The sequence below is a fragment of the Thunnus maccoyii genome, chromosome 2 (genome assembly GCF_910596095.1).
Source record: "Thunnus maccoyii chromosome 2, fThuMac1.1, whole genome shotgun sequence".
Classification (NCBI taxonomy): domain Eukaryota; kingdom Metazoa; phylum Chordata; class Actinopteri; order Scombriformes; family Scombridae; genus Thunnus; species Thunnus maccoyii.
In genome coordinates this window covers 35,407,857-35,431,349 of record NC_056534.1, presented here as the reverse complement: position 1 = coordinate 35,431,349, position 23,493 = coordinate 35,407,857, and the positions used below count along the sequence as shown (strand labels likewise).

The following is a 23,493-nucleotide window of genomic DNA, read 5'->3' as shown; positions in this document are numbered from 1 at the left end:
GTCATGTCTGGAAAACAGTTTAACGTTACAATCAATAGTAATAGCCATCAATTAGCCAATAAGTATTTAGAAATACCCTTGACATGAGTTAAACAAACTCAGCAGTTGTTCAGTTTTAAAACTGAAATGCAGCAAAAGAATAAAAAAAAAGCACACTACCATCCTCTCACAGGCTTGTTTCCCATCCATGAATCCCTTGGGGATAGCGTTTGGTGTCAGGATCTCATATCTGTGAACAAAAGAGAATATAAATGTAAAGTGAAAACGAAGCCAACCTTTCCTCTTTGGAAAATACAGTTAAAGAGTTTAAAAAGCTTGTTTGTTGTCTGTCACCTCTGTCTGAACTCCTGGAAGACGATGCGGTTGGGGAAGCCCTGTCTGCAGATGCGAATCCCCTCGAGGACGCCGTTACACCTCAGCTGGTCCAGAACCAGGTGAGGCTCCAGTTTACCCGCCTGGAGGAGGAAACAAACACACCATTAACAACAGAAATATATAGGTATATATATAAATATATAGGTATTTGTATCCTTCTACATTTCTATCCTACAATTTCTGCACTTTAAAACACTCTACAAAGAGCCTTTTCTCTGCTTTTTTTTTTTTTTTTGGTTTACAGAGAAACATCACTGGATTTCTTTGGAAGGAAGGCAAATAACTATTGTTGAAAGGGGCACATTAAGACCATAAGCAGTTGATAAAAAAACGTAACTAACAAATAAGTTTAAAGTATATATTTACTCTTTTTTCGTGGTTGGGGATGATGCAGCGGACAAAGTTGGGGTTGGTGTTCCTCAGCGTGGCCATGAGCTTGGTGAGCGACTCCTTGTAGAGCTGTCCCACCGTACGGAACATACCCTTTTTTGTTTTATAGGTGGAACCGAAAGCTGTCTCGTTCATTCCCGCCACCTGGTCCAGACCCACTATCCGGTCCACTGGTGGGGGGAGACGGGGAGAACTGGTCAGAGCTTGGAGACTTCATGGGGAACAGCAGTAGCAACACAGTGACATTAATGTGGCTACATGACCGAGAGCAGATGGATGAGATACGTTACACACTATTGTCGAACGGCAGCGGTGTAACAAAGTCTAAAACTACCACTAGCTTCTGCAGGAGGAGACAGAGCACATCTATTCCTTAGCGTGAGGGTTTGCACATTCAGGGATTTATGTGTTGTGTAACCTCGGAGAGAAGCATGTTTCCTTTTGTCATAATTAACTAAACATGAACAAAGTTTAACTGCGAGATTTGAGATGCTTCTCTCTTGTCCTGGTGGATGAGAGACGCTGCTTGATGACGGCCGTGTGAAAACTTTTTATCTCTTCTATACGAGTCAGGGAAGATCTAATGAAAGAAGTAACTGAGTTGCATTATGGGAAATGTAGGATCCAGGATTTTTTTGGGGAGTTTGACCAAAACTAGGGACTAAAAGTGTGAATATCTCTGCCTCATTCATTTTGATAATTCTTGTCTGTCTCTTGAAAGCACCCTATCTGAGCCATAGTTTTATTTATAACAAATCATTTCCTAAAAGCAGCTGGGCACTGTAGGTTTTAATGTTACCCAAACAGGAATAAATTGTGTATTTCGGGGGATAATTATCATCCTCTGATTTGTTTTTTTAGTGAGTATTTATGGCAGCAGAACAGTTAATGTAGGATTGACTAAAAATAAACTGAAGGATCCATATTCATGTCATCCAGTGCGACTGTGCGGCTCGTTGATGTGTTTTTAATTCAGTTTGGGACAACAGCAGAGCTCTATAATACTGAAGAATAAGCTAAATCAGGCCTTGGCTAAAACACTGAACACTGACTAATTTGTTGACAAAAATACAGAATATCATCCGAATCATCCATTAAACATTACGTCTTTATATAATCTGGCAGTAATGTCAGCAGACTTATTCTAAAAACAACTTAACAAAATAACACAGCACATGAGTTATGACTTAACGCTCGATTAACTCGAGACTATGTCACTTACTGATGTCCCACCACTTAAATTTATGTCACAAGTATTTGATGAGTCACAAACAGCTGGAGTTTCAACATTTAGACCAAAGTGATGCATGGCCCGCTGTCTGGAGGCGCTTACGCTGCCGTCTGAGCTTGGCGCCAAAGCAAACAACACTAGCAACATCTGGGTTCAATCCCCCCCCCCCCCCTGCCCCCCCCCGCTACTGTGATCCTATCTGAGAAGGAGGAAGGCGGGAATTTAATGTCGTTACATTTTCTTCAGTCAAGCTTCAAATCCTTAAATTTGCTCGTGGATGTGTCGCAACACGGAGGAGACGGAAAAAACAGAGACGCCGGCTGCGCTAAACCCTAAACGCTTGCTTCAGGGTTGTTGACCGTACGATGATCACAAGACCCGTGTCGGCTCACAAACATACTGAAAGCACTGGTTTGACTAAAGGGAATTAGGCACTACTGGGTTGGGCTGAGACGAGGGAGCCATGCAGCCTGGAAGCAAATGGGAGCCATTGTAGCTATGACAGACACAGCACCGGCCGAAGCATGAAACATACAGCCAGATCTGGGCGAAAATATGTACTAATATGCTTTAAATGAGTTAAACTGCTCGGGAAGCGCTTGTGTTTAGCTTCCGAAGCTTCAACGCTGTTTGTTTTCAGCTGTTATTTTAGCCCAGGTCTGCTACGGCACGACCCAGTCATTCACCTGCCGGCTCATCCAGACTAGTGACATTGTCATAGAATGAAGCCCTTTGAATGGTCTGAATCTCTACAACACAGAGAGAGAGACAGGGAGGGAGGAGGAGGGGGGGGGGGGGGGCACGTTAAATTATTGGAAATCATATAAGCCTGAGTCAACAAGGCAGACAAGGCTGTCGTTAGTCGGCTTGAGTGAGAGACGAATCGATGTGCTTGTTAATAAGCAAACAGATACACACAGGATGTATTATTATTATTATTAGTATCCGGTACAGTTTAACGTTGTTAGAAATGATCGGGTGGTTACTCACCATCTTTCCACAGTTCACCCACAAATTTGTCAGTTGACTGATGCAGCAGCGTGGCCACGTTGTCGTTCAGGGGGTCCATGTTCTTCATCAGCCACTCGTCCGCCTTGTAGTCCACCTGTAACCATGACGTGGAACGACTCAGTGATACCAACAAAATGATCACAGTCATCATTTACTAGAACGATAACTCTCAAAAAATATCTGGTTTCAGACAGACAGATATCGATAAGACCCACAGTACGAACATAATGGAAAGAGAAAGTATAACACTGATTGATCATCTGAGTCTCGTTTGAAGGATTTGGATGAAGTGAGGAACCATAAACATTATCTTAACAAAGATCACGTAACATATACACACATATATATATAGCTTATTGTTATATGATAATTAACAAAAAAGCATCAGAGAGCAGAGGGCGATCAATACATATCTCAGTCACAGATGCTTTCAAAAACTCATTTAGAGCGATTTATATTACAGTATGTATTTATGTAGAAGAACAGAATATTCAATAAAACTTTCAGATATCAATATTGATATTGACAGCCGTAACACCGGCCGGGCTCTGACTGGAAGTCTTCGGGATGCGTTAACAAGCGATAATCGAGTATTTCAAGACATTCTGGAAAAAACAGATGAAACATTTTTGTTCATATTTTAAATGAATTGTTGAGATGATTTGATGAACCTAAACTATGACATAGTGGGATGTGTTAGAGGTCATTTAGAAGAAGAGGAAATGTAAAGAGGAAGCATTAGCATTAGCATCATGCTATCAGTTCTTTCACTCTCTATCACAGTGAATATTTTTGTAATGTTTTTGAATCAGCCTGAGACGCTAAAAGATTTATCCAATAAAAAAAAATCGATATTTGTACATCTCATACGTCATTTCATATAGAGGCTGTACTTATGTTGAAAACATTTACAACATTTGGCCTCATGGCTCTGCGTTTCAGCGTTACAGATTTTTCCTTACAGCTCGAATCTTGGGAATTTTTGAAAGATTGTGGTGTAAAACGACACAGTCGGCGTAATGGTGAGCAGATGTGCAGTTCAGCAGGTCGCTCTGCTTGACAAATGCTGAGTCCTGTTGCATAACATCAGTAACGACGTCCAAATCCACTCCCATACCATGTCGTATAAATCAAACCAGGACTCGGTATTTCCTTGAAATTCTACCGCAGGAGAACGTCACGTCTTCGTTTCATCTGAGCTCCGACCGGCAGCAACTTTTCACTTACTGTTTGATTTTTGCAGAAGAAGAAGAAGATCGGAAAGGAAAGGAGATATTTTGGGGGGGGGAAAAAATGAATGTAGACAGAAATAAAGAAGCTGGTAAAGTACAGTAAGAAGTACGGGAGTCATGTTGTTACGCCCCGCGGGAGGGGTCGTAACAATATATATCATATATATTTCTGAATAATACAAATGCAAAAGCGAACATTAATTCCAGTAAGAAAATAAGAAAGAAGCTAAATCACAAGTTGTATGTTACTGTGAACAAGTGGACACAGTAACCATGACGATATCAGTAATATCTGTGATTATCAGTATCACTACCTGTTTTGTTTGCGTCTGTCTCGGCTTTTTTCCCCTTTTTCAGAAGAGAGTCTGACCGATGCTTTAAAAACAAGCTCCATAAAATGATCTTTATCCTTCAGTAAACTGTAATTTCCCACGAAAGCTTCAATTTATTTTTTCCTATTGAAAACCTGCCAAGAGTAAGAGTCCAGCTTTTAAAGCAAGCCAACACTTTCCAGTGAAGCAGAGACTGCTGTGCGTGATTTTTCAAAAAAGATAAATGGAGCGTACCCTGCCGGCGTAGTGGATGATGCAGAAGTCGGCCTTGTCTTTGAGCTGGCGGGGCTTCTGGAACTTGGAGTGTGTGCCCTGCTCCTGGATCAGCTTGTCTATAAAGGTCTTGTCTGTGGCTTTGGGGAACCAGCACTCCTCATCCAGCAGAGCCAACACTCCTGGAGGGTTCGCCTGAAGGAATAATAACACAAGACGGAACTAAGATGTGGAACGACCTACTCCCGCTACTCAGTCTGACAACAACTGTTCTTTTCTTTCAGCGTATTAAACCCCCCCGGGCCGCTAACAACAACCTTTTCTCTTTATTTACATGGCAACATCCTCAATCAGGCATCACAATGTGCTTCCCAATAAAAGACAAAACCAAGACATATAGTAACTTTTACAATTTCATTAGAAAATATGTGTGATTTTTATTATTTAGCTGCTAAACTGAGTTTCTTTCATTTCATTGATGCCAGCTGATCGTTCACACTGACCGGCCTCTCGATGAGGTCGATGCAGGGCTGCAGGTCGAGACCGAAGTCGATGAAGCTCCACTCGATGCCCTCCCGCTGGTACTCCTCCTGCTCCAGGATGAACATGGTGTGGTTGAAGAGCTGCTGCAGCTTCTCGTTGGTGTAGTTGATACACATCTGCTCAAACGAGTTCAGCTAGAGGATGGGAGAGAAATACAAACAAACAAATACAAACACTGTATATTTCCTCTGACCACAACTAGACAAACTGTCTTCTTTAAAGATTAAAAAACGGAAAGGATTTCAATTCAAACCTGGAAAATCTCAAAACCGGCGATGTCCAGGATGCCGATGAAGGAGGCCCCCTGTCGTTTGGTCCTGTCCAGAGCTCTGTTAATGCGATGGACCAGCCAGCGGAACAGACGCTCGTATGTGGCTTTAGCCAGAGCCTCCACGGCAAAGTCAGCCTGGAGGGAGGAAGAGTGTTGAGACAATATAGGAAGATTAATGACACGACCAAAGTGTGAGAAGTAAAACAAAAGATGTTTGCATTTATATGTGTGTGTGTGCAGGTAAGACATGCTGCCAGATCATCGCTAGCGAGTCGACACAGGAGGAATGGATTCTCACGTCTTGGCAAGTCCAGAAACCCCTTAATGTTCCACATGCTGTCTGAGTCAGACTTGTATTATTATATTGAACAGTTGGACAAAAGCCGTATCCATTATGATTAAGAAGTCTACACGAGAGCTTCGTTTTAAACGGTAATGAATGATTCAAGACCAGGTTGTGTACTTTGGAGCGGCTTCAAATAAGTGAAACTAACATTTGTTTGATCCTCGTATGATATGTAGTAGTTTAACCTGGTTGAGATGAATAGTGTTAGTCAGTAAACAGTCAGTAAACACAGCTGACTGACCTGCTCTTTAGTCTGTGCTTTCTGGACGTAGTCTCTTCCCACTTTGATCCTGGGTGACAGGATGGCTCTGGTAAACTCCATTACATTCATACCCAGCAGGTGACACAGCTTCTGAGCGGCTGGAGGACAGACAGACAGAAAAACAAAAGGAAAAGATGGTTATTTAATCTAGAATAAAAGGAGGCCACAGTAGGAGGTTTGAAACTGTATATTTGACTAATACCTGTATGTTCAACTGTCTCCTCAAGACAAGAAATAAAACATAAATCAGAAATGACTGGGAGTGATTTGGTACTTTCTTCATAGCACTGTTTGAGAATTAGATCATTCAAAACATTTCTTAAAAGGCATAGAAACAGAACTTAAGTATCAACAATGGTAGATCAACAATGCTGTTTGCCTATGACTGATAAATCTTTCAAAGTTTCAATTTCAATTTTCTTATGAAATGTGACAGGGAAAATGTCATATTTTACATGGCTGGATCTTGTGGAAAAGTAGAGAAAACCGTCCACATCGGCCAAGTCTCACTACTAGAAAAAACATCTGCGTCAGTCTGGGGTTCTGCTTGTTGAATCTGGGAATATCTCGGCGAGCTGCATCATTGGCATTAAACTCATTCTCTCTCTCTCTTTTAAGTGCCAAATATGCGGTGCCACATGTGGAGGAACTGGAAGGCTGCGCCCCATTTCCTTCAGGAGTAAATCCTTATAATGATGTGGTTTTATGGCAGGTTGACAAGAGAGAAGGGAGAGAGAAGACAGTAAATCACCCGTTCCCTCTGTTCTGTGGATGAGGTACACAAAGTGAGGGAGGCAGGAAAAGGAGAGGAGCTGAAGTATATACGGGAAGAGGAAAAAGGAGGAGGAGAACGGTTGACCTGTGAGCTCCAAACTACAAGCTTATGAAGCAGTAAAAAGGACTGCAGGATGCACGCGTGTGCACGTGTGTGTGAGCCGGTACCTACCAGTGTTATCAGGCATAGAGGCCTGGTCAGTGTTCCTCTCCTTCTTGAAGACGATGTTGCCGAACTGAAGCACTGAAGAGACCACCTTCAACATGGCTACAAGTAGAAGAATACCATCATTACTATCATTACACATGACTGTGTTTAAATTGTCAAACTGACAAACATGAGATGGTTTCATGGGCCTGGAGGGATTAAGAGCTTGATTAAATGTTAATCTCATTGGAGATTATCAATCAATAAAAAAAATAATCAATTTTCAAAGTCTTAATCCTATTTTCTTGGATTAACTGTTCTGGTATCTCTTTGTATAAGACACATTATTAAAATCATTCTCTTTTGTCCTCCTGTAAAACGTTTAAATTTTTAGATGACACATTCTGCACTAATTCATGTTTTAACTGGACAAATTAATGCATTAATTCATCCATTCTGATGTGATTTGGGGTGACTAGCTTGACCGTTAACAGGTGGGTTGTAGTAGCTTGCAAAGTCATATCATAGAAGAAAGTGCATGTTTAGGTGTCTTTGCAAAAACTTAATTTACGTTTCCAACAGACGATGGTTGCTGTGTGTTACGTTAATATCTCCCTCGTCCCTGCAGCGGGTGCATGTCTACAGTCTTCTACAGCTGCACTGTATTATTCAAAGTCACGTCCACTTTTTGGGTGACCCGATTCATTTTTGAATGATTTGATCAGATCCCTTTCCCTAACTATACTCAGCCAACATATTCCATTTCACTCCCTCACATAACAAAAGACTTTAACCTGTAATAATTCTCAAAACTAGAGAATCAGAGACTTTGATTAGTAATCTGTACCAAAGGCTATTGACCTCTGCTTCAATGATCTCACCAGTGTATTAAGGAAATGGAACAAGTGAAGCAATCTCTAATAGAAAACATACCAAGAATCTCCTCATGGGAGAAGCTCATGATGTGCATGGCATCCATGGTCTCTTGGAAGTTGTCTTTGTCCTGCTGGCCCGGGATGGGGATGTTACCGTTGGACAGGAAACGATAGTTGTTGAATCCTTCCAAAAGCAGGTCCGCTGTGGACCGAAGAGTGGAAAAACATTTAGAAGCGTGGTTCGGATTCAGGAAAGGACTCAGGTGGACTGACAGAGAACTGTGTTTCAGTGCCGTTCTTACATACCAATTCTTTACATGAAAAAGTGACTCATTTCGATGAATTGTTGGCAACTCATGATAATAAATATGCAACTGTGCGATGTAATAATTTATACTTATCTTTTACAAAGTTAAGCTGCCAAAATTAAAGTTGTAAAAGTTGTGTTCTAAAGTTATGACAGACAGAGAAGAATGAGAAGTAGCTACGTTATATTACAGTCTTTCAATTCTTCGTCTCTACATCTACTCACATTTGAGGTGCTCTCCAGCTCCAGCCAGCAGCTGGTAGAAAACATGGAAGGTGCGCTCATCTTTGGCTTGACGAATAGCTCTGGATTTCTCAAGTAAGTCTGACACAGAACGGTCAAGGGAAAAAAAATCTGTTTGGTGGGTCAGTATAACTCCTGTCAGACCACATAAGTTTATCTTAGATCATAAACATACAACTACATTTACTGACTTTTTTGCAGTCACAGGAATAAGTTGTTTTATTCTACTTATACAGTATTGGCGACACTTGATACAGCTGCATTTTTTTTTCCCCCCGTGTTATAAAAAGGATACAGGTTTCAATATTCGCCCCAACGATGTATCCAGTAACATCAAAGTTGATCCGGATGAATTTCCCCTGCAGGGAACAGAAGACGGATGCTCAGGAAGTACATGAGACAAGATATACAGAAATCAATCAGCAACATAACGACCCTGATAAAAAAAAACAAACATACATAATGATGGGGGGATGATTTACAGATAACAAGCATGAATCCTCCATTAACATGAACACTGATCCAGATTAAATAACCTACATGATGTTCATTATGTTTAACTTTATTTTAACACAACATAAAGAGCCGATGCGGTTATCAGTGAATGTTAAGTATTTCTATGGATGCAGGTCCGGAGCCATAAAATACATGACAGGTCTGGTTTTGATCATGTGAAGTGAAAACCGTGGACTCCGTAGCTGGATGTGATCCTACACTGTTTAACTGAAGGGAACTTCTGGCCATCTGTATTGTCTGAGTAGGCCGGGACTCATGCAGAGACAGTTTCACTCTGGTCAACATTTTATGAGGCAACACAGTCAGTTAGTAATTATAGAAGAATTTCCCTTAAACCTGACAAATTCATTCACCGCGGTAACGCTTAAGCCGAGACTTTACTCACGTCCCTCTTGTCCTACGACACTATTAAGTGGTCTGCTGAGTGGAGCTGCCACTGGTCTGAAAAGCTCCAGTATATCAAAGGGATCATAAATGACTAACAGGCGCCTGTGTCAGACTAGAAGGTCTGAGTAATTGCTTACAGGAAAAGTAGGAAAATTAAATTACTTTCAATCAGTTTTACCTCTGCTTATTCTCACACAAATGAACTCTAGTCTTGAGGATGCTAACGCGTCACCTAAATCTGCTCCATTCACATTTTGAGAATTAAGAATGCAGTCCGCCTTCGTTAGTTTCTTTTTTCAGTACTTACAAAACGTGATGAGTTGTCGTTTTTCACTGTCTTAGCGTTCCCAAAAGATTCAAGGATGGGGTTGGCTTGTAAAAGCTGACGTTCCAGTTCACCCTAAGGGGGGGGAAAAAAAAAAAAAGAAGGACGTTACAGCAGTCCTTTGTCACAGCGTAAAAAGTTGAATTGTGAACCATTGATTTTCACTGACGATTGAAACACGCTGAGAAAAACACTGAAGGACATGCAGACAAAGACAGCAGCCGTTTGAAGAAATGACCCCACATATTTTATCCCTGTGTGGGTTTACTGAAGGAACAAAGCCAGAGAGATGATGATGACCGCAAGTGTGACATTCATACAAAAAAAAAACAAAAAGAAACTAAGCAAGAGGAAGAGGAATTGTTATTTGCCAACGAACAAACGCTAATTGTCCATAGTCAGCTGAGTGATCGAGGAATTTTCCACTACAATTGTTTTATACATCCTTTCTGGCATTCATGCAGACAAAGACAAAAGGCAGTATTTGGAAATATTTAGACTAATATGAATCAGATAAATTAATCTCTTAATCATCATGATAACATTGAAGTGTGTGTTCATAAATATTGTAACAACTTTGTGTTTTGTGGATGGCGGTGAACACGTTCAGCACGTTTCTGGTGTTGTTAATTTAAAGTTTTAAAGAGGGGAGACCTTAAAACAATACAAACCAAGTGACCACTCCAACTGAAGACCAGTAAATGAGGCTGATATTTTTATATAAAAGACAGAAGATTCAAAACCAAATACGAAAAGAACAAAATTACTCCAGTTGGTGAAAGTAGAATCTTAATTTTTTTGGACTTCTGGAGCTGTTTAGACAGGTGGCTCATTACGTTTGGATCTAAGCCACATTGTGGGCTTTTGTCATGACCAGAGAATCCAAAATGGCTTCTTTTGCAACCTTATTTCTCTTCTTGTGGCTGAGTAGAATATTTTCCCAATATGTCAAAAAATAGCTGTGCACACTGAAGGTTTGAGGGGGCCGTTTTCCACATGTCTCACTCAGGATGTGTAATGTGATCTTTGGCTAGAGAGCGTGATGGGCTGCTTTTAATTGAGTTTTTGAGCAGCTGGGATGAAGCAGAGCTGAACTGGATAAACCTTGGTCCTTCTCCAGCTATCGGAGCGCTGCCACAGCCCGCGGAGCGCAGAGGATTCAAACCAAAAGCCTTTGTTGCTATATAAACAACATCAAGTCCTGTGGTGCAACTTGTTAGCTGAAACTGTTAATTGGAAACCTCTACTCATATGTGTGGTCTGCTGCATGCACACAAAAAAACAAAAAGCAGATTACAAACACCAGCAGGGGTCCAATTTAGCAGCATTAGACGTTGACCCACATTCCTGTTGCTAAGTGAGCGTGTCAGACATCTGACAGCCATCATAAGTGGCTCCTTCATTTGAGATGGCCAATTGTTGTGTAGCCGTGACCACATTTAAGCATCTGTCTACACTACAAATAAACCCTGTCCTTTGGAAGCCGAGAGAAAACCCGCGTCCTCCCCCTCCGACTAATTATTTCATTTTCTTCACCTCTCAGCCTTTAGAGAGAACATTTACAGCTTGCAGCTACAAGTTTGTCTCTTATCAAAGGCTGTTTGGCAGGCCGTGCGGCAGACTTTAGGACAGATTGAGTGAAGTAAAAGAGGATCAGTCAAAACTGTTCCGCTAAATCTTCTGAGGCAGAGGCCGGTTGTGGTTGTGCACTCGCTGTTAAAACATCTGCTCCAAAAAGGTCACAAGGCCACACAAATATTACAAGTCGCTCTTTTCACCAGCAAGAAAAAGTAGAGCGCGGCTTGGAAGTGGCACAAAGCGTTTAAATGTGGAGGAGTCATCTGGGTTGATGGAGCTTTCAGGCTGACTCCAACTTAATGGAAGAAAGAGGTTCTCCGGTCGCCACTAGGTCAAGTGATTAAGATGAGCTGGTTTGAAAACCGCTCAGCCACAGTCATTTATTTGCATGAATATAAGCTGAACGTCTTGTGAGGTTGCTAAGGACACAAACTTGCAGCAAATGGGAGAGTTATTGTGCAGTAAAAAGCCCTGAGACACCCACAAAGTCCCTCATGTCTGGGTGTTTAGGAGACCAACGGAGTGGCAGGTCATTTTCTACATTAATGATCTAATGTTCATTTCAGAGAAGTAGCTGACTGGTAGCTTGGTGGCCGTCAAGCGTACATCCCAGTTATACATTCATCATTTGATGAAATCAGCTCTGAAAGCAGACCTCTGCTGTGGGCGTGAAGCAGTTTGTCCAGTCAGTCTGTGAAACTAACGTTAGCTTAAACCGCTACAGTACGGAGCTGTAAACGGTATCAACTGGAGTCATCGGTCCAAAATCAAAAAAGCTGGAACTTACCAGCAGTTTGTCCTTATTACTATAACTACTGTGACCAACAATTCAGTTGTTATCAATATATATAAAACCACTTTTGAATGTCATGATTATATTTGTTTATTGCTGAGTAATGTCCAGTAAACCACTAATGTAATGTCTTACTAATGGGAGCTAATTTGGACTTTTTTTTAATAGAAAACTAGCTGTGTCCACAAAGAAGTTGACTTTTTATTGACTGACTGATGAACTCTAGGAGCATATTAACAATAGACTACTCTGTTATTTCAAATTGTTCAGTCAGTCAGCAGATAATTACATTTGCATTGTGAGATTTGGACACACATCTCTAACAATTCTTCTTTTCCGAATGACAAACTGAGACATTTGTCTCTTTTGAGGCCGTCAGGGACCAATCTGTAAACTTTAGTGCCAACATGATGTTTTTATAAGTTAGACTGAGTAGAACATACAGTATTAGACACCTGCTTCATTATCCAGGCAAACAAATAACATGATGGGATCTATTGGCTTCATGGTAGCCTATTAGTTTATTAAATGAAGATTAATGTAGCGATAGAAGGAAATGTCCTCGCATTGTGAGAAATGCAAGTGTTAAAACGTTTAAAAGAAGCAGATCTTATTATCAGCGTGAGGACAGAAAGTACACAGCATGCAATACAAAAGTTAAAGCAAAACTACAGCAGGTGGATTAAGGTGGATGGAAACCATCTACCGCCCAACTTCAGCCAACATTAAAGAGTTAATAAATCACTTATGTGGAAAAAGAGTAGATGGCAACAGAGTGGGTAAAGCACCCCTTTTATATTGTAAGTGAGGTGAAATAGGTGAGAAACTACATACTACTCACATAAAACAGGGGTCCACTCTGTAGGATATGGGGAGATTCAATTGTTATTATGGAAAATAATAAATAATAATGTCATGGATACAAGTGAACCTGTGGCTCAAGCTGAATATTTTTAAACTAAGCATTAGCATCTAAGCGTAACCTACAGCAGTCTATGAATGGAATTAGCAACAGGTGTTATTATAATACCTCAGTGGTCTGTAATCCTGGCCCTCAAGACGCAGATTACTGTTGGTTTTCTAGATTAATAGCTTGTTTGTACCCTGTATCTCAGGTATACTGTAGTTCAGTCACTGGTCAGATGACTACAAGGACTACCTGCAGGGCTCTGGGTCCTGATGACCAGGACTGAGAATCACTCGAGATGTGCAGGAAAACCTAAACATAAACTTGCTTCTGTGTGGTCACCAGCTCTTAACATAACTAACTATAATATAAATTACCATTAGCATTAGAAGTGAAAATTGCTACATCTCATACAGCACAAGGTGACGGCCGAGGTGCGACATGTGGCTACCACAACAAATAAAAACAGCATGCTGTGATTATAGTTCACTAAGTGTGAATCACAGTAATGGCAGGCAAATCTACAGTATAGCACATCTGAACAAAGTCATATACATAAAAACACAATAAAGACAGTCTTAATATGCATGCTAGTTTTTAAAAGTTACTTACAACTGCATTTTGCATCTGACAGAGAGAAACAAAGTAAATGCTAAATATGCTGTTTTCAGTGTCTTTACCAGACATACAGTGCTTTAAAGTGTTGAGCTCTTGGTAGGCTAATGGGAAACATTTAATGAGTCCAGATTATAGAGGAAGTTTGTTTGAGAGGAAAATGTCAGTGTAGCATGCACATGAACATGGTGTATAAGAAAGCATAAAGACTTGCCTGTAGTTTCACTGGTTTAGGAGATTCTGGCTGTTTGTTACAGATAAACAAATGCAAATTGTTAGATTGTGTGCACACACACATCTGGTGCACAAAGGGTAGGTACATGATGCCGTTTGTAATTATCACTGTATCTTATAAACTTCTGGCTTTTTTATTACCTCAGCGAAGCCCACAGTGATCCCACCTCGCCCAAACTGCTGTTAATTATTTGTAGTGATCACTACTACAGTTACAGTTCTTTTGATGTTCCAATAGTAGATTTAATCCTAATAGACTTATAATAATGACCTGATCCTAACAGGTTGTATGGGTATATAAACATGTGATATGAGTAAAAACCAACATTAACTTTAGTATGTTCAGGTTATGGCTTACAGCGGGCGCTGCCAGCCTACAGGATGTCATGAGGAAGGAGGGAGTATTGTTAAGATTCAGGTAATACTCACAGGGATGTTGTGGTCTCTTCTTCCTTTGTGGGAGGAGGCAACATGTGCCAGGTACTGAATGACCTTTTTTGTGTTTTCCGTCTTGCCAGCTCCGGACTCACCTCTGTGAGACAAAAGAAGACAAAAGTACACACACATCCGGGCTTGCTCAGAAGAAGGCGTGCAAAACACTTAACTGTTCAGAATGCATCTGTCACATCTACACCACGAGCTAAACATAAAAACTGGATCACTAGAGCAAAGATGGCTTTATAGATTTGCAAGCGCTTGTGGGCAGGGGGACAATAGTTTCTGGCTTTCTGACTGCTTGGCTGAGAATTTACGGCTGCTAAACAAGACAAAATACTATTTCTGCCCTCGTTTCTACAACTCGCCCGAAAAAGAAAAGAACAAATATGACCTTAAAACTGAACACAATATTGTAATATTTTTAGTGAGTATGTGTCCAGTTCAGCAGCTGTGGTTGCGGTCATGTGGACTGCTTTTCACTGCTCTCTCATTCAGTGACTGTGGAGTAGAAAGAAAAAGGGAGAAAATCATCTCCAGTCCTCAAACCCATGCAAAAACCGTTGGGGAGCCGTTTAGATTTAGAGCATGCCTGAGGTTTTATAGTAAGTGCAAATCTGCATACACAAAGTATGCACAAAATATTGTTTTGCCTTCAGGGTGTGCGAGTGTGATGTGGCTCAAAGTAAAGACCGGGGGAGCGGTGTGTAAGTGCTGTCGGTCTTGTTTGCCAGTGTGAAAGCGGGAAGGATAATCATGGAGGGATTGCGTCAATGTCTCTGTTGTTGGCCTTGAACTGCTGGGTGTTAGATTCCTCAGCTCCCCCATTTCAGAAGCCGAGTGCTGACTCAATCATGTCTCGTGAAGCCTCTACATTGATGTGAAGCCCCTCACCCACCCCCACCCAAAGGGGCCTCCACTGCATTCTGGTAAAATGTCAAAGGTACATTTATAAACCTCTAAATTATTTATGAGTGATGAATTTTTGATCACTATTTACACTCCAGTTGTTTTTTTCCCCTGTATCAATGATATTTCCATTTTATTGTAAATTGTGAAGCTGTTTCAATATGAGCCTTCTGACGTTTATTATAATGATGACTGAGATAATTTAGATTATTGTGTTGTTTTAAATGCACAGCCATGCATAATGGTCGCGCCTAATATTAATGACAGCTGTTCTTGTGCTGTCGGTAGAAAACTGGTGAAATAAATTGCACTTCTTCTTTGATGTTCTCCTGTTCCCTATATCTCACGTCATTATTACACATAATAATAACAATTATAATAAGACACCTCGCAGGCTGCATTTTATATAGCTAAGCAAGGCGTTACAACCATATTTCAATAGCTAGCCAGCAATTGACTTGATACTAGCATCAAATGTTAGCTAAGCTGGCTAACTTACCAGAGCGTTAGATAGAGGATATCGATGTGACACTAATAGGTATTCATGGTTTCAGCTCTCATTGTGGCTTTCTTCGGGGTTCTTACTTGCTCTGTGTTTTTCAGCCACCTCTGTATTTTTTGACCGGCTTTTAGCTACACTGGGAGCTGACTGGCTATCCCAGAATGCATTTGCACCAACAGGTGATACACCGTGTTTGGTGACCCATTAAAAGTCTGTGACCTGCAGTGTTGTTTAGGTTGGTTCAGGCATGAGGTGACAGAATGTGACGGGTCACCAAATACTCCTGCAGCGATGGCGTCATGGCTGAGAATAAAGTGCGCCATTTCGCTATTAGTATGTCACTTTATTAAGTTTTAACATTTATTTCAGGCAAGAAAGTAATCGTTTAGATTCCCATATGTGGTCAGTTTATCCAAATAAGTTTATCCAAATAACACCAATTTCGAAATTTGCTTTTTCTCTACTGTCTTAGAACTGTCCCCGTCACGATATTGTTTTTATTTAAAAAATATAGTGTTTGAGCTGTAATGATCCTTTCCTACTCAGAATGTACAGATATGTGACAAGGCTCAAAATTCACTGTGCATAGTGTAAATATCACAGGCCATGTCTCACACTCAGTTAACTCTCTTTATTGTAGTAAACTAGTGAGTCTGAATGAATGAATTCATAGTTATGACACTGATCAGTCTGAGAAGTCATGTGTGGAAGCATCACACATTTTGTAAAATGCAATCATCTTACAGTAACGTTACCATGACAACAAATCAGAAACTGCTTGTTATCTTGTCACTCAGTTGAGGCAGCAGAGATGCCATAAATAAAACAGAGAAATATAAATTCTACAACATTGTTTAGGATTAGATAACATGGGTTAGGTTACTTCAAATCTGTTCGACAGCCAATATGTTGTTTGTGGAAGTGTTGTATTAAAGACAGATATTTTGTAAGTTGTTCCATTAAAGTTATTTTGACCTCCTGTATGTAAAACAAAGGGACTAAATAACATGAACGCCTCACCGCTCACACTGCACCACTCATGCATGCAAGAAGAGGGATGTGTCATGGTTTATGTCTCGATACCTCTCTGGCATTTTCTTTGGCTACGTTCCTGTCATCTGTAGACACTTGTCACTGAAATGTCGCCGGAGGGCTGCGCGACAGAAATGTCAGACAATTCTCAGACCCACATTTCTCACTTTTCTCTCAAGTAGTGACAGTCTGGTCAGTGTCACACAGACACTTGAGTTGAAAATAACCGTCGTGGCCTCGAGGAAGCTGGTCCACTCACACTGCTCTTGACCTTTTGTAATTACCAGCAAATGCATTATTGTCACTTTCAATTTCACTTAATTCAGAGAAAGAAAAAAAAAAAAAAAAAGGACCGAGTGGAATAAACTGCACCATGTGATGTTAATTCCCAGAAAAGGAGACAGGCATGAGGGTAATGAATGAACCATGAACCTTATGCTATTAATTTGGTCCAGGGGGCTCAGTTTAACTCTGAAATAGTTTTATCAACAATAACTTCGGTATGCTGAAATAACAGTTTGAATAAAGCGCAGAAAATGTCGGTCAAGTCATGCAGTGGTGGGCTGAGCCTGTAATACTCACGTGCAGAGAATGGATTGATCTTCTCGATCTGAGGGAGACAACAAGAGGGGGGAAAAGGGGGGGAGGAAGAGGAGGAGGGGGGGAGGGGGGGAGAGTCAGCGTCAGCATTCTGTCTTTGATTCAGTCTCTACTGGGCTTTCACACACTTTGATTGACAACATCAACAAAATGCTGGACCGAAAGTAACGTTGCATCAGCAGATTGCGGATTTGAAGGTCAAAGTCAATTTTAGAGTGTGGATATGAGCTTCAGATGTTTTAAATATCACATTTTATCCAGCCTGAAAAATAAAAAAAATCACTTTAATCTGAGAACGTCTGTCAGTGAGCTCCGGCTTCACTGCATTTCACCACAGGTATTTCCTGGAAGGCCATGTCAAAAATGTTGGAAAGCGGCGCTGAAGTTAGATCGCTGCGCGGCAGAGATAAGGCTGCTGTAATGTCAGCTTTACATCGGTAAATAGAAAAACGCTGAGTATCATTTTCATACTTGAACTGGGACCAGTTATCCCTGATGTTATGACGTCTTGTGCAGATTAGCTGTGGAGGAACCTCGTTTTACACAAGTATCAATTAACTATGAATTAGAACATACAGTTGAAAATATCTGTGTGCTTTTTCAGGTTGCTTCATATTCTGAGTGAAAGTTTACATACGCTCCCATTGCTTTAACTGTAACTCAGAAACATTTATTCTGCTAATAAATGGTTTTTGCCACCAATAAATATAAATGCCTTTTGTTAATCACAAATCATTTTTTAATGGTTTAACATAATATTAGAATCTCCTACATGCTTATTCAAGTGTACTCCCTTTATGATTGCAGCTTCATACAATATGTAATTTAAAGATTTTAAATATGTTGCTTGATTTTAAGGCTGCAACTTATGGTTATTTTCATTATCAAAGTATCAGAATCTTTTTTTGATTAATTGATTAATTGTTTGGTCAACAAAATGTTTTAATTCATGTTCATAACTATTTGCCAGAGTCCATTTTCTTGTTTTGTCCAACCAGCGATCCAAACCCCAAAGATATTTGATTCATTATCATAGAAGAAGCAAATATGAAACATTTTGGAAGCAGGAACCAGTGATCTTTTTATTTAAAAATGACTTTAACAATGAATCAATTATTATAATTGTATAATTGGTGCCAATTAATTTTCTTATGGTCAATTAATGGACTAATGGTTTCAGCTCTATTAGCTGTGATTTGGTTTGTTTGTATAAGTTAAAGTTCAAACTGTGTAATAATCAGTTCTTTGACATTAACCTCATCAAAACAAACATGACGAGGTAACAGCAGTGATGGAAACGGGCTCTTCTTTTCTTCCAGAACACATACTTGGACCAACGGTTCTCATTTCTAGCTTGTCCTCCATGGACCAACCTGTACAGAAAGTCCCAGAGAATGTGTTTCATGGCTAAACTGGAGACCAGATTCCAGTGATGTTAATGAAGATTAACTGGTGTTTTGAGACAGACTGTACTGGAATGTAGAATATTCTAATGAAGGATCTCTAAAAATGGCAGCCAGCTGACAAAAAGAAAATTACACAAGTGACTGACTGAATATAGCATCGATCGCTCACAACAGGATGACACAAATACTGATTCAATTCTGTCCGAAAATTTTAATGTGTGCTGTGCTGAAGGTAATTGCCACTGTGGGTCATGCGGCGATCAAATACGACATTTAATGCGTCTCCGAACACCTCCAGGGTATTCTAGTTTAGCGTGTCTTGTGAGCTTCGAGTGAGGCAGATCTGAGTCACCTAGAGGCCCGATAGGGGAAAATAACGGTGATGATGTCATGGGGAGAACAGTACTTTCTCTTCCCATCAATGCCCCCCCACTAGGACAGGGCCTCCTGTCAAGTCACACGGCTGGCTGAGCAGCAAGAAGTCCAAAGATTAGAGAAGTCATCAGTCATCATTCACTCTACAAACATCATGTTGCATCCTGACTGCATCCTGAGAGCTGCGATTGAGAGTATTAGTCATTAAAAAATGAAACTATGTCTACTATGTCCCAATGAATACTGGGATTGTGATTATTTATGATTATTCAGTAAACTTTTGAAACACTATTTGAATGTAAGCAAGACTTGAACAATTCTTTAACATGAGTAATGATGCCATCCCAACATGGGATTTATCTCAAAGTACAAAATGCAATTACATTATACTAACAGGTTTCTGTAGCAGGAATACTCTTGCCTGCAGGCACATAATTGTGCTAATACAGGATCCTGTACCTCTGCTTGATGAAAAAGTACCTATCCATCAAGAGGCCTGAGGACAGAGGCCATTAATACTGTGACTGCACTGCAAAGTCTGTATGTTAGATAATTGAGGGAGTTACTTGTGATTGGCTGGTGCATTAGCAGATTGACCAGGGAGAGCTGAGTCATCAGTAACATAGTGATTTGAAAGGACAAGCTAATTGTAGCCTTAACATTCAAATTCATCCAAAGTTGGCTTTTTTGTTTTCTAAAATGAATTCAGTAGCTCCTGAAATAAGCCTGCAAATGGTTGCAAGGCAACAAGAGCTTGCAAATGCAATTTTGTGGAAAATGCAACACAGAGAAAATATCGTTTCTCTGTTCATGAATCACTGGACGAATCCAACGGGTCATCAAAACCTGCTGCAGTGATCAAACACAGCAACATAAAACAAGATTCTTTATAAAGGGAATGACTCCAGCAACATGCTAACGAGACGTAGAGGAATAACGTCACGGTACTAGAGGTGGTTGAAAGAGATCATTTAACACGAGGAGAAGAAGAGTACAACTGCAGAATGATAATGGTTCAATCTGTGACTGTACCAGTATAGTTCAGCTCCCTGATCTACTCGTCAAGAGGAAGGATGATAGTGTTTCTTTATTTAAACATCCGGCTTATCTGAACATGTGTATGAACACTGACAGGGCTGCAACTAACGGTTATTTTCATCACTGATTAATATGCAGATTATTTTCTCAATTCATCAGTTAATCATTTAGGTTATAAAAATGGAATCCACGATTTCTCAAAGTCCGCAGTGATGCTAGTTTTGCTAGATTTTTTTTTTCTGAACATACATTAAAAACCTAAAGATTTTTTAATTTACTGTCACATATGACAAAGAAAAGCAGCAACTTGTCCGTTTAAAAAGGCAGAAACCAAAGAATATTTGGCCTTTGTATGACAGGAATGATTATTCAATAATCAAAATAGTTGCCGGGGCGACAAGATGCAAGAAAAAAAATCATTCAGCTTCTGGACACTTCCACTTTTTCAAGCCTCTAAAAATCCTTAAATTAAAGTTATCAAAAAAAAAAAAAAGAAAAATAACTCTTTAGTGAGTCACTCACAACTCACACTCAAAGTTTTAACCTGTAATTATTTGTCACGAGCCAAAAAGGTTGAGACACACATTTGCTCTGAGCCATGCAGCGAACAGTTCAACTCGTTGCGTACATGCTGCGTCCCAGCCTGGATCACGCTGCCAGAGGTGAAGGTTTCCTGGACTGCAGCGCTGCTGACTGTGTTCCTTCGGGCTAAAATGATGGACGGTTATCTGACTAAGGACACAGCTGGACGGCTCATCAGGGACAACCTGGGTTTCCTGGCTCTGACCAGGAACTTCCTGCAGTTAAGTGCTGTGACAAGGGGGGGACTGGCCTCACACACATGCATGCATGCAAGCACAAACACAAACACACTAAAGCTAGTCCAATCCTTCAGGATTTTTCTCAAGCCATGATGTCAACCACTGCTCCATACGTGACGGCGCACATGCAAACAAAACCCTCCCGTTAGCCTCCTGCACCTCTATCACGTGTCTCTTTATTCGCATCCCTATCTGACACGAACACGACGGCGCACGGAAAGCTTGTGTGTCCTTTATCAGCCTGGCTGCAGACGCACTAGAAAGATATGATCCAGTCATTGTGAGTCTCTTCACTTCCATTCACCAACATGCCTCGATGTTAACGTCGTCTCCAGACTGTAAAACGCTGATTACTGGCAGAGAGAGAGAGAGAGAGAGAGAGAGAGAGAGAGAGAGACTCTGGGTCTGTGCAGAAGATGAGAAGTACCCAAACAGGCGCTGTTATTTCTGTAACATTACTTGACGGTCATAAGGACTGTTTTGTGGGTTTCGCATGATTGGTAATGCTCTTGCCAGCTTCACATGACTCCATTACGTCTGGGGCGGCGGAGATTCCCCCAAGACATAAAATATTATTAGTTAAAGTGGAGGCTCAGAGACATTTGAATATCATTTTGAATACTTGACTTGAAGGGCAAAAAAAGAAGGTTGTCAGACCATAAAAATAGTAAGATGGTATAGAAGTTGGAATAAAGCGAGTGTTTGAAAGAATATTACAGAAGTGCTACACTGGTGTCAATAAAAGCAGTCAGAAAAGGTCGGTCGACGGTCTTACAAACTATTGACAGTGAAAAATTCGAGGATGTCTTGCGGCTTTGGCATGAACACAGCAGCTCCGCATGTGGCATCTCCCTCTGTAAGGAGAGAGGAGAAGGAGCCGGGGGAAGAAGGGGGGGGGGGGGGGGATATGATCTCAGCACACGACAGTGAACTCATTGTGAGGCTGTGGCACGCTGGGCCCGGGTCACTGTCCGCCAACGACGGCTAACGCCTGCATTTAGGAGTGCCGATGAAGTGCAAACACTCACCTCAGAAAGCGGTCCTGCGAGCTGATTGAGCCGATACTCGTGTGTCACGGCGGGACAAAAGCCTCCACAAAACCACAGCGATGTAAAAACGTAGAACACGTCGGCTGAATGTGCAGCGTAATGAAGACAAATCCATGAACGCTATGATGCTGTCTAATTAACGGGAGGAAATACTGCTCTCTTTATGTTGTCTGTGAAGAGTACAGACAGAATATTAAGCCATTAACCAAGTCATCAACTAGCAGTTGTACAAGTTATTACAGTAAACGAGTGTCCGCTCAACTGTAAAATGAAAATTAAAGACCTCATTTCCTCTTCAGCAGCGTGAATGGTTGTCCACGGTTTCCATAGTGCTTTCCCCTACAGCAAATATCTCTAACAAATGATTGTTAAAACATCAATTATACACCACAATTACACGGTGTAGAATTGATTATCAATCAACAGCAGCAGCCATAGCGGATGCTTCCTTAAAGGCCGTGCACACCCACACAGGTGGAGCTGGGTTACTGACGTTACAAAACTATATGGGCTGATAAGACTGAAATTGTGTAAGATGTCCCGCCCTGACAGGTGTAACGACAACAACGACCGAGGGATGAAGGTGGTGTCAATAAAGTGCAGTTGGTACACGCCCACCAATCAGGCGACATAATTAAAGACACCTGTGTGGATGGAGTTTTGGTGGCTTGTGGCTTTAAAAGTAACAGTGTGTCCACACAGGCAGTGAAAGCAGCACATCAGCAGCAGCTTCAGTCCTCTGTCAGTGTCCATGCAGGACGCGTTAAGGCACGGTGCAATGCGTGTGCAGTTCACCTACGTTTCGGCAGCACCCGAAGCTCAATACACACCACCAATGTATTTACGTGCGCAAAAGGGAAAAAAGTTAAATGCATTAAGTGCATGAGAACATGAGTGATGAGGCAGCCTGTGTGGACAGCTGCTCCATCAGTCGGACGTCTGTGGAACGCGGCTGAGACACCTCCTGTGTGGAAAACAGTCGTGGATTCTGAATTAATGCAGATACCAAATTTACCTACCGTTCCAGCCCACACTGCCGCTACCATTTTCCATAAGCAGGAAGAATAACACCTGAACTGTAATGATACACCTGAGGCATATACCTGACTTTATAATTTAAAAGGTGCTGATCAGCAGGATAAACTTGCTTCTCTAACCTTTAGCCCACCACCCCACATTCATCCATTATACAAATCCCAAAGTTCTTCAATAGTGTCCTCCTTGATAGAGACACAGCAACTACAGACAAACCAGGACTAATTCAAACCCTGTACTGTCGTCATTTTTCAATTAAATATATTCCAAATTAATATTCTAAAGCCCAGAATGAATGCAATTCAATCTAAGCATACATTCAGCCAAAAAAAGACACAAAAGTCACTTCCAAAACTGCATAATGATCCTGCATGGATTACCAC

The 23,493-nt window shown here is 40.9% G+C and overlaps 1 protein-coding gene across 1 annotated transcript in view; it reads right to left on the bottom strand.

Annotated features, from left to right (window-relative positions):
• LOC121906032 (myosin-10-like) overlaps nucleotides 1-23,493 on the bottom strand; it is a 55,752-nt gene that overhangs the window by 14,879 nt on the left and 17,380 nt on the right. The window contains 18 exon segments of the mRNA XM_042424688.1: nucleotides 160-229; nucleotides 334-455; nucleotides 742-935; nucleotides 2,987-3,101; nucleotides 4,806-4,979; nucleotides 5,288-5,461; nucleotides 5,581-5,733; nucleotides 6,186-6,304; nucleotides 7,153-7,248; nucleotides 8,062-8,205; nucleotides 8,536-8,634; nucleotides 8,849-8,912; nucleotides 9,764-9,856; nucleotides 12,994-13,011; nucleotides 13,672-13,686; nucleotides 13,889-13,918; nucleotides 14,338-14,440; nucleotides 17,369-17,396. Of these exon segments, the coding sequence (XP_042280622.1) occupies nucleotides 160-229; nucleotides 334-455; nucleotides 742-935; nucleotides 2,987-3,101; nucleotides 4,806-4,979; nucleotides 5,288-5,461; nucleotides 5,581-5,733; nucleotides 6,186-6,304; nucleotides 7,153-7,248; nucleotides 8,062-8,205; nucleotides 8,536-8,634; nucleotides 8,849-8,912; nucleotides 9,764-9,856; nucleotides 12,994-13,011; nucleotides 13,672-13,686; nucleotides 13,889-13,918; nucleotides 14,338-14,440; nucleotides 17,369-17,396 (1,811 nt within the window).